General features: G+C 42.6%; 1 protein-coding gene across 3 annotated transcripts; it reads left to right on the forward strand.

Moving 5' to 3' along the window:
• Positions 1-428: 428 nt before the first annotated feature.
• bmp15 (bone morphogenetic protein 15) lies at positions 429-10487 on the forward strand. 3 transcript variants are annotated; one of them, XM_010866128.2, is made up of 3 exons: positions 429-1011; positions 6197-6286; positions 8619-10487. In XM_010866128.2, exons 1-3 carry the CDS (start codon positions 597-599, stop codon positions 9599-9601), a joined length of 1488 nt encoding a protein of 495 aa, XP_010864430.1. In that variant the 5' UTR covers positions 429-596; the 3' UTR covers positions 9602-10487. The 3 variants fall into 3 exon arrangements, with proteins under 3 accessions (XP_010864430.1, XP_010864431.1, XP_010864432.1); XM_010866129.2 differs by having other exon boundaries at positions 6200-6286; XM_010866130.3 differs by lacking the exon at positions 6197-6286.
• The last annotated feature ends 1839 nt before the right edge of the window (positions 10488-12326 follow it).

A 12326-nucleotide genomic window follows, 5' to 3' on the forward strand; every position in this document is an offset into this window, starting at 1 on the left:
ATAATAATGCACTTCCCCATGTGGCTAGCGTCTGTATACAATTCTGCGTACTGAAAATATACCAGTTCTTCCGATGCCTGCGTACTTCTCAGGCATTTCATCAATTGAGCATGATTGGGATTATGTGGATAATAGGTAGGCTATGACCAAAAGATGCCTGCATTCCCATTCATGTGAAATCCATAGATTAAGTCCCAATAACTTCATATAAACTGACTGATTGTCTTATATGGACCGTAGCATTGTATCTTCGTAAAGCAGCCTACTTTAAAAAAATAAACACTATATAAAACATTTTGTAAGCATTTACTCAAAAATGTTGTCAATGTACATGCAAAAATATTTACCAGACGCTTTTATTATGGTAAAGATAACTATAATTAGGGCGTTGACCTTGCCAGTTTTCGTCAACAGGGGTTAATTGGGGGTCAAGCAGGAAGTGGACCATATTCAGAAAACGGTCTGTTGTTTTAGGGTTAGCGAGCGTCTCACCTGGTCCTCGGTAAGCCCTTTGGTTTCCTGACGATGGTAGCGTTCAGTAACGTATTCTTCTGGGTGCGGTAACTTATATTGCGGCTTGGTAGTCAGTAGGCCTAATGAAGCTTGTACCGGAGCTGAACATGAGGACTACCCGCCGTTCCCACCGTTACAGTCTATACAACATTTGCGTACTGTCCTTTTTCTTTTTTTTGTTGTGTTCTACGTTTAACCGAGCAGGCGGGGATATGACCGCAATTCATACCAGTCCCTCTGCTTCGTCACAATCAAAATTCAGCGGGAGAACCCGCCGCCATAACCACAATGTTAGGCATAAAATGCAACAGGAGTCCCACCACAGGCCGCTTACAGAGGTACAGAAGGCCGACCAGAACTTGCAGTACATGTTAAGTTTGTATAAAAGCGCCGCGGACCCTGATGGGAGGCCCAAACATCATCGAAAGTTCGGCTCGAACACAGTGCGTCTGCTGCGACCTAGCACGACTAAAATGCGATCTCTGACAGCATCTACAGGTAAGACGAAACACTCGTACGACCTATTTATTGGATCGTTAGTTAGGTGACTGATAATGATAAACGTTTAATAGTATAATGAAATACGTGTAATACTGTTTGTTCACTAGAGATCTGCAAATCATGAGCGATTCGATGTTTTTTAACGAATATTTCCGGTACACTGGGTGTGCTGAATCAGGTTAGGGTTTCAAGATTCGTTCAAGTCAATCACTTTTGCCACAGAGAAAATCACAGATTTAGGCAGCTGTGAAGTCGGAATGAAAAAACTGCTTCATAGTTGTCAGATGTCACAATGCATCGAAAATAACTATACTTTCAAAAATAATTGTAGAAGCAAATATTTATGCCTCTTCTTTTAGGAGGGTTTCCTACTCAAAATTAGGCAAAGGTGGTACCCCAACCCGCTCCCCCGCGCTCTATGGGATGGCCCTCTGATATACAGGTGCTGGTCATAAAATTAGAATATCATCAAAAAGTTTATTTATTTCAATAATTCCATTCAATAAGTGAAACTTGTATATTATATGCATTCATTACACACAGACTGATATATTTCAAATGTTTATTTCTTTTAATTGTGCTGATTATAACTGACAACTAATGAAAATCCCAAATTCAGTATCTCAGAAAATTTGAATATTACTTGAAGAAGCCTGAAGTGCTCTAAAACTTCCTGGTAGATGGCTGGTTTGACCTTGGACCTCAGAAAACACAGTGGACCAACACCAGCAGATGACATGGCACCCCAAACTATCACTGACTGTGGAAACTTTACACTGGACTTCAAGCAACGTGGATTCTGTGCCTCTCCTCTCTTCCTCCAGATTCTGGGACCTTGATTTCCAAAGGAAATACAAAATGTACTTTCATCAGAGAACATCACTTTGGACCACTCAGCAGCAGTCCAGTCCTTTTTGTCTTTAGACCAGGCGAGACGCTTCTGACGCTGTGTCTTGTTCAAGAGTGGCTTGACACAAGGAATGCGACAGCTGAAACCCATGTCTTGCATACGTCTGTGCGTGGTGGTTCTTGAAGCACTGACTCCAGCTGCAGTCCACTCGTTGTGAATCTCCCCCACATTTTTGAATGGGTTTTGTTTCACAATCCTCTCCCGGGTGCGGTTATCCCTATTGCTTGTACACTTTTCTACCACATCTTTCCTTCCCTTCGCCTCTCTATTAATGTGCTTGGACTCAGAGCTCTGTAAGCAGCCAGCCTCTTTAGCTATGACCTTTTGTGTCTTGCCCTCCTTGTGCAAGGTGTCAATGGTCGTCATACATTACAATTATACAAGTTTTGCTTTTTGAATGGAATTACTGAAATAAATCAACTTTTTGATGATATTCTAATTTTATGACCAGCACCTGTACTTTATATAACATCTGGCTACACACTTGAAAAAGACAACTAGTATAGTGTTAAGTCTGCTCTGTTGTCCATGTCCACTTGAGCAGCTAATGCATGCTACAATGTCCTCCCTAATAGCAACTAAAACGCTTGCAATATATTTATTCTTTACATACACTCACCGGCCACTCCATTAGGTACATCTTTTCAACTTACTCGTTAACACAAATATCTAATCAGCCAATGATGTAGCAGCAACTCAATGCATTTAGGCATGTAGACATGGTTAAGATGGTTTTCTGAAGTTCAATCCAAGCACCAGAATGGGTAAAGTGACTTTCAATGTGGCATGGTTGTTGGTGCCAGACAGGCTGATCTGAGTGTTTCAGAAAGTGCTGATCTACTGGGGTTTTCCTGCACAGCCATCTATAGGATTTATAGAGAGTGGTCAGAAAAAGAGCAAATATCCAGTGAACATTTTCTCTGGGTGAAATTGCCTTATTAATGTCAGAGGAGAATGGTTTGAGCCGATAGAAAGGCCACAGAAACCCAAAAGACCAGTCGTTACAATCAAGGTTTGCAGAAGAGTATCTCTGAACGCACAACATGTTGAACCTTGAAGCAGATGGGCTACAGCAGCTGATGACCACAACCGTTGCCACTCCTGTCTGCTAAGAAAAGGGTCAGAAATTGTCAATCGTAAACAGCTTGAAAGCATGGATCTATCCTGCCTTGTATCAACAGTTCAGGCTGGTGGTGATATTGTAATGATGTGGGGGATATTTTCTTGGAAAACTTTGGGCCCCTTAGTACCAATTGATCATCGTTTAAACGCGACATCAACGTTTTTTTGCTGACAGTGTCCATCCATTTATGACCACAGTGTACCCATTGTCTAATGGCTACAGTACTTCCAGCAGGATAACGTGCCATGTCACAAAGCTCACATCTCAAACTGGTTTCTTGAACATGACAATGAGTTCCCTGTTCACTGTGGAGTTCACTCAAATGGTCTCCACAGTCACCAGATCTCAGTCCAATAAAGCACATTTGGGATGTGGTGGAACGGGAGATTGGCATCATGGATGTGCAGCCAACAACTCTGCATCAACTGGTGATGCTATAATGTCAAAATGGACCAGAATCTCTGAGGAATGTTTCCAGCACCTTGTTGAATCTATGCCATGAAGAATTAAGGCAGTTCTGAGGGCCATATTGGGTCCTACCCATTACTAGCAAGGTGTGCTTAAAGTGGTTGGTGAGTGTATATATTTATTCTTGACATATCAATTAACATGTTACATATTTTTACCTATGTAGGTTTTTACCCTGTTGTGTTTTTGTTCTCTGCTGTTGTGTTTATGGGATTTAAGCACATCCAGCCTATAGTTTCTGCTTGGCTGTTTAATAATGTTTTTCTAATATTACCCACCTCTGCGATGTCAGGACCAGTGTGGTCCTGTATGCAAGGATGACAGATTTTATTGACAGTTAAATGCAAAATCTCCTGCGGACTCCACAAAAACCTCCCTGGCAACCGTGCCAATATGGAAAAATGTCACTGAGGTATTTCACTGGTTTCTTATGTGAGCGAAATCATGTTTTAGCATGCCGACACAGAGGCTGTATCCAATTTTTGGAAGGCAGTTGTCTGAGGTTTTTCTTGGAGGTCTTCATATGATCAGAAATGTATATCCCAGTCGAACTATCTGTGAAATGTCTATCCGAAACACCCATGGGTTCCAACAGTTTTTGTAAAATCACTTCCCCATTTGATTACTGTTAAAGGTCAGCTATATTCAATGCAGAAATATGCCAGACATGGCGGTTAATCGGATAAAAATTTGTGCAGAAAAAATGTACTACCGTTCAAACTTTTGGAGTCACCAAAATAACATCAAATTGATCAGAAATACAGTGTAGACAATGTTTGTTGTAAATGACTATTGTAGTTAAAAGTGAAGGTGTCGTGTGGTATCTGGCACCAAGACATTAGCAGCAGATCCTTCAAGTCCTGCAACTTGTGAGATCTGAGATCAGATTGAGATCTGGGGAATTTGAAGGCCAGGGCGACACCTTGAACTCTCAATCATGTTCCTCAAACCGTTCCCGAACAATATGTTCAGTGTGGCAGGGTGCATAATCCTTCTGTAAGAGGTCACTGCCATCAGGGAATACCATTGCCATGAAGGGGTGAACCTGGTGTACAATGATGTTTAGGTAGGTGGCACGTGTCAAATTCACATACACATAGGGCTGCATGATCTGGACAAAAATCTATATTGCGTTTTTGTAAAAAAAAGAAATGCTGGACATTGACATACATTTGACTTGCGATAAACAATTAACATGTCCTTTTGATGTGGTTTAAACCACATTTGGCTAAATAATGTGATTGGCTCTGTTATTTCTTTGTCTCGTTGAGCTCTTCTCATATGGAGTTATGCTTGCAAAAGAAGGGGTTATTGACAATGCTGGCAACAGTAGCCCTTGTTTGCCCCGTTTTCCAGCAAGTCCACGAGCAGGAGCTTCCTCAGTTTAGGGTTCGTTGTAGTAGATGAAATGAGAACTTTTCTCCCCACAAAAATGTCTCTCAAATATTTTACCAATAATACTTAGCCCTCTTCAAATTTATAGCATGAGTCCTAAACTTTGATATTGTAGGTTACTACAAATACTGAGTTGTTAAATCTTTTCTTGCAATCCCATAAACATGTAGTTGAAAGCAACATATTAGCTCTTCTTTGGTGATACATCTACTTGAGTTTCTGATACCGGACGGAAAAGCACAACACAAATTGAAAAAAGTCGACTCATGCGACACCTGCCGTACCGCATCCAAAACTTGTCCGAGTGCGGTAGATTAGCCCCAGTGGTGCAGATTTTCTATTGCATTGATTGGACTTTCTCTGGAATGCATGAAGTTTGCCGTACCTGGTGTGAACGAGACTTTACAGTTTTTGCGTATTGCATTAGTTTGTGACATCTCTCTGGTACCCGAAATATTCCCAAACAACAGAGGACAAATTATATTTCGGCCCCAAATCACGCCTCGTCTCATCACATTGTCCTTTTAAGTCACTTAATAAATTGGGACGAGTGAGGCGTGATCAGAACAATGTATAGTCTTACCGTTTCAAGACATCCATCTTGACATTTGAATTGTAAAGGTTTGTCTTAACATTTTGAAACATTGGGGAAGACGTTGTAGGAGCACTTGTAGATATGTTTTAACGGACACGGTTTGCTCGCCAGGCTCTAACCTTTTTAAAATCTGAATTATAATTCTTAAGTAGGCAAATGGATTCTAAAATCAAGTCAAATAAATTGTGCACAAATACTAATGATTATAGTGAGGATATAATATTTTTATATATCAAATTATAAAAGTTTGAGTGTAAAAATAAAAAGCTAAAATCTCTGCTTTCTGTGGTTTCGAAATCGCTCATGTTCAAATCATGTTTTATTTTGATAAATCGTGCAGCCCTACATCCACATGAAAACCCACACCAGGGGTTTAGAACAGAACAGTGCCCAGAGCATTGCACTCCCTCCTCCAGCTTGTCATCTTCCCACCCTGCATCCTGGTGCCATCACTTCCTCAGTTAAATGGCACACATTTACAAAGCCGTCCATGTGATGTAAAAGAAAGCTGGACTCATCAGACCAGGCGACCTTCTTCCACTGCAACAAGGTCCATTTCTGATGCTCGTGTGTCATTGTGGATGCTTTTGATAGTGTTCACAGGGGTCATCGTGGGCGCTACGCAGCAGGGTGCGATGTAGTGTGTTCCTCGCAAAAGCCTTATTAAAATGTTCTGTTGCTTGTGCCTCAGTAGACCTTCTGTGGGTTCGGACCAGATGGGATAGCCTTTGTTGCCCTCGTGCATCACCCTGTGCATCACCACTGTGCATCACCACTGTCAGTAGGTACTAACCAATGCATGCCACATCGTTTCAGCAACGCTCCGACCCAATCGTCTAGCTATAGCAATTTGGCAATTGTCGAAGTCGCTCAGGTCTGGCAATTTGGCAATTGCCTAACTCCTGTCCATTTGTCTTGTATCCAACAAGTTGACTATGAGAACAGATTGATCATCTCCTAAAAATGCCAAGGTCTGGTTAGATTGTTTGTTTTCCATCTAATGTTATTCCTTTCACCTGTGAACGGTCATACTGTTTTGGTGGTCAAAAGCAGTATATATCCTTATAATAAAAAATAGCATTTGAGAAATCCTCACTAGGGTGTGTTGAATCCACTTAGTTTATATTCAGGGGGCAATATTGATGGTGTACGCTGCTGGTCAAAGGATTTAGCACACCTACATTTTTACAGTTTTTATTGAAATTTACATGGTTTAATTTATTAATTTACTCAGAAATTAAAGTATAGGATAAAATAAACATCTGGAGACAAAGAAATCACAAAACTGTATCTAAAAGTTTTACTACTCAGAATAGCGACCTTTTGCAGATATAACAGCTGAACACATTTTTTTCTACAGTGGAAATCAATTATTGTTTGGGAAGTTTTTCCCAACACTGTTGCGGAAGTTCCCACAAATGTTTCACTTGTAGGTTTCTTTGCTTTCTGTAAAACTAGCTCAATGGGTTTTTAGTTTGGGGATTGTCCTGGCCATCCCTTGATTTGAAGGCTACCGTCTTGTTCTTCTTAGCTGTAACATTGTCTTGAGGGATGTTGTAGGATTAACCCCTAACAAACTTAGGCGTACACCAAAGGGTATTGCATGATTCTGCCAAATGCTGTGGGAGGCATTTTGGTTCAGGGTACCACTCTGTGCAAGTCGCAGACTCTGGATCCAGGAAAAGAGCCCCAGACCATCACGCTTCCTCCTCCATGTTTGAGAGTTAGTGTGGCACTAACAATTTTTTCACCTACTCAAAGGCACACAAAAATCCTGCGTGATGAACCAAGGATTTCACATTTTCCAGTCTTCGGTAGTCATTTGGCAGTGCGTTATGGCCCAGGCGAGCTTCTTTTTCTTTTGCCATCTTAGTAATTGCTTTCTTAACCTCTTCACAGTTGAAACTGAGACTTCCTTACTTCGGACAGTGTTTTGCTATGCTTGAAGTTGTTGTACTTTGAGGTTCCTGTTATGCTAACTCTTTACTCTTAGAAACTTGTCTTTTGATTCTGTTATGACTCGGTCAGACCTCTTCATGGTGTAGATAACTGTACTCACGGTGACCGTGGCTTTCTTCGCAATTTTTCTAAAGAAAGACCTACACTTAAATGGTCTGTCTGTCTCTTGTTAATTGCCTTTTTCTTGGCAATATACTACTGTAATTCCTGCAGTGCAATACTGTCCGAATAATGTTTACAGTCTGTTCCAACAATGCTTAAATGCAGACAGAAGGTTTGTAAGAAATCAACAAAAGTTGAGACACCTGTAGGAATTGTTAGCATGAACTTTCAAGGCTTAATTTTCCTCCACAGCTGTAAGTTGTGAACCCATTGCTTGATCCTGAAAACAGCTTTTTTTCTTTACTCTGAAATGTACACTACTTTTCAGTTTGTGTTAAGCTGAACGTTTTGTTAGTCTCTGGCAGTTTACCTCTTACCTTTTGCACCATTTCAGCTTATTTACCTGAACTAGAAATGCCTAAATATGAAGAAAAACTGTAAAAATGGGGGTGTTCTAAAACTTTTTACTGTTAATATAACTTTTTACTGTTCAGCTCATTCACTCCATTGGCATCAATGCCATAAACTAAGCAAATTGCCTTGAACAAATAAATCACACTGTGAAGTGGAACATTACATTTGAGAATTACACACTTAGTTGTGTGTGTAGAATCCATATTAAGAGTAATTTCATTGGGCAATGTAGTTGGTGTTACTTGCAATACTTCCTAACCCTTCCAATCCATTGACTCCAATTCACTACACTTTATATGGATTCTAAACACCCTATTTTATTTCACAAAAGCCTTGCTATTTATTTGTATATGCATGTGTGTATGAATGTAATAGATATTCTTTGCAGTTGATTAATGAATAACTAAACTTGCCATCAACTACAATTCACTACCGTATAGACTGATATGCGTTTAATGTGTCTCTATAAGGATTTTAGATCTGGCTTAGAAGAAAACAATATGTGACAGAAAGCCATTTAATATTTAAGTATAGTACAAATAAATAACCTCCATTTATAAAATACAGCAATGCATGCTTAATTACAAGTTGCAATGGGGAATGTTCCCCCCCCCCCCCCCCCTCTCTTCACCCTCTAGATCTGCGCTACACCTACACAGTGGAGTATGATCTTCATCCCCTCACTCTGGACCAACTTGTAAGAGCCTCCTTTGTGCACCTTCGTTCCTCCAGCACGCCCCACCGCTCACCTCTCCGCTGCAGAGTTAGAGTCACCTCCCCGGGTAATGACAGCTGGACCAACCTCCCTGTAGGTCTGGAGGACCAGCGGCGTCTGGTAACCCTTGAGTCCCACCAGCAGTGGATAGAAACAGACATCACAGAGCACCTTGCTAGCCAGATGGTGACCCAGGAAGGGCCAAAGCAGGGGAATCGCTTGAGCCTCTCAGCCCAGTACTGGTGCTTAGATCCTTGGTATCGTCAGAGCGAAGGCTGGGATGGCGTGTTGAGGTTCCGGACCCGAGGGAGACACGTGAGCAGGAGGGCAGCATCCGGTAACCACCTCAACGCTCCCGCCCTCCTCCTCTTTTTCGATGAAGAGGAGGAGCCCAGAGAGTGGGGGGCGACGTCCCGGACAGCGGCGTCCAGTCTGGGGTTGGGAGGTTTGGGCCTTCCGGACCTCCACCGCACCCGGGCCCGATTCCGTCGCTCCGAGGCACTGCCGTTCATCCCCAGCGGCCGAAAGCCACCGGGCAGCATCGTCTCCGATATCCCAGACTACAGCGGGGCCCCGAACTCCTCGCCCAAGAACCAATGCAAGCTTTACTCGTACCGGGTCACTTTTGCTGCGCTGGGCATGGCTCATTATGTGGCACCACCACAGTACAACCCACACTACTGCAAAGGAGACTGCCCAAGGGTCCTCCACTACGGCCTGAACCCATCCAACCACGCCATCATGCAGACCATGATAAAGGGCAAGGGGGTGGCTGAGGTGCCGTCGCCTTCATGCGTGCCGTACAGGTACAAGCCCATGAGCGTCCTTGTCCTGTTGGAGGACAACAAGACTGTAGATTACAAGGAGATTGAAGATATGATCGCAGAGTCTTGCACTTGTCGGTAATTGAAGATGCGAGAACAACTCCCATGACCTTGTGTACAAGGACATGATTGGCTGGTTTAGAGCTTGCTGCTAAGATGCTGTGGCTTCCTCCTTAAATTGGATGCAAAACGGCAGTCTTCCAGAATGACGAAATCCCTTGTTGCTTTCTTCCAACCACTTGGGACTTGAGGCATGTCTTTCATGACTTAAGCGCTCATCTTTAGCACTTTACTATGGAACTTTAAAGAGTGTCGGGCAGCAGGAATAAATCTGACAAATCAAACGTGACTATTAATGTGGTGTTTTTGATAAATTTCGTAAGGTGACTGTGTGGTTTTTCTGTCAGTCTTTCTTTGTGTTGTTTTTGTCTTTTTCTTTCTTAATATTTTGTTCATATTAAGAGTTGGTTTGGCCTGGCCCGGTACACAGGCTGGGTAAAAGGAACTCTGTCATGGACAAGCTACACCCATGGGACAAGGCCACATTAAATTATCTCGATACCCAAAACTTGACCGCTGGAAACAGCAAGGTGTAATCAAAGCTAAAACCTCATTGTCACGAGACTAGGCTTTGTAAGATATGTACCTATTGCTTTGGAACCACACCTTTGGTCTACCCCTTTTTCAGTTTGGTTGCCTTTTCCAGATCAGAGAACTAAAGACAAGGGTAATGAAGCTTTTTAAAATATACGTGGTGTATCCCAAATGGGTGTGATTTTGCACACCGTCTTGGAGTTTGCAGGACTTGCAGTCTTTGGCGGGAAGAGAATTTGGCCTTACTAGGCAACCAATCAAAGAATGGGGATAAAAATATAAGATGGAAATGATGGGAAAAGTGCAATTTGTGAGTTTTTTGCTGGATGCTATGAATTTATACCTACAATAGTAATGAAATGTGAATTTTTATATCAAAAGCATTAATAAAAATAATATTTTGTAAAAATAACTTCACACATTGGTTTTGTTTCTATACTGTAGTTGGGTCTAGCTGTTGAATTAGCAGTCACTAGTTGACTACATTTCATTTAAGGAAAATATTTCTCTGTAACATGTTTAGTCCCAGACGATTATAAATATCATTGGATAAAATTCACCCCATTAAATAATTGATGTTGTCCAATAATTGGCAATGTTAGGTTTGATGAGCCAAGTACTTAATATTTGTTTGTTTACAGCACACAAGTATGGTTAATGTTGTTAAAAGTATCTGTCCTATCGCATACAAAGATATTGACCAACAGAGGGCCCTGTTACTTTATCACTTAAACCAGCATCATTTAGCTACTCCTACTAATGGATAGGCCCGCTCTCAAATCGACCCACTAAACCAGGGGTGTCAAACCGGTTCCACGGAGGGCCGAGTGTCTGCAGGTTTTTGCTCTCTCCTTGTACTTGATTGATTAATTAGGTCACTAATTGGTTAGTTTCTACCCTCACCTGGTTGTTAACGTCTGAACTGGGAACCAATTTATAGGAAAAACTAAAAACCTGCAGACACTTGGCCCTCTGTGGAACCGGTTTGACACCCCTGCACTAAACCCTACACCTTATGAAATTATTTGATTGGTTTAGTGATGTTGTGAGTTTCACAAATTAACTAATTGGATTAAGGGGTCACTTCAGGTTGGTGGAGAGTTCCTGCCTCAAGTGGAGGAGTTTAAGTATCTAAGGGGTCCTGTTCACGAGTGAGGGAAGGATGGAACGGGAGATTGACAGACGGATCGGTGCAGCTTCTGCAGAAATGCGGTCGATGTATCGGTCTGACGTGGTGAAGAAAGAGCTGAGCCGTAAGGCGAAGCTCTCGATTTACCGGTCAATCTACGTTCCTACTCTCACCTATGGTCATGAGCTTTGGGTCATGACCGAAAGGACAAGATCCCGGATACAGGCGGCCGAAATGAGCTTTCTCCGCAGGGTGGCCGGGCGATCCCTTAGAGATAGGGTGAGAAGCTCGGTCACCCGGGAGGAGCTCAGAGTAGAGCCGCTGCTCCTCCACATCGAGAGGGGTCAGCTGAGGTGGCTTGGGCATCTGTTTCGGATGCCTCCGGAACGCCTTCCTGGGAGGGTGTTCCGGTCCCGTCCCACCGGGAGGAGACCCCGGGGAAGACCTAGGACACGCTGGAGGGACTATGTCTCCCGGCTGGTCTGGGAACGCCTCGGTGTCCCCCCAGAAGAGCTGGAGGAAGTGTCTGGGGAGAGGGAAGTCTGGGCATCCCTGCTTAGACTGCTGCCCCCGCGACTCGGCCCCGGATAAGCGGAAGATGATGGATGGATGGATGGATGGATTAAGGGGTCAATTTGGTAATTTGTCCTTAGACTAAAACAGCTTTTGGGTTATCAGCGTTCACTGGGACCTTTATAATTTCTGCTGAGACCTATCTGTTAATTCACGTAAGGGCTTTTTAAGGAGATAATGTATGCCTATTCAAAATCCAGTTTTCAGGAACCAAAAGCCTAACTCTAAGATTTATTTATATATATACATGCATACATACACACACATACTCCTTGTCCAAGATGGCAGGAGGATAGAGAAAGAAAATTTTAAATTACAATTAATGGTGATAAACTAACGTCCCAAACCGTCCGGTTAGTTTATCACCAAGCACTGGGACGGTTTGCAGCCGAGTGGGAAGTGGTGGGGATGAAAATCAGTACCTCCAAATCCGAGGCCATAGTCCTCAGTCGGAAAAGGGTGGCTTGCCCACTTCAGGTTGGTGGAGAGTGCCTGACTCAAGTGGCAGAGT

Source organism: Esox lucius, chromosome 24, assembly GCF_011004845.1.
Source record: "Esox lucius isolate fEsoLuc1 chromosome 24, fEsoLuc1.pri, whole genome shotgun sequence".
In the NCBI taxonomy this organism is placed as follows: Eukaryota; Metazoa; Chordata; class Actinopteri; order Esociformes; family Esocidae; genus Esox; species Esox lucius.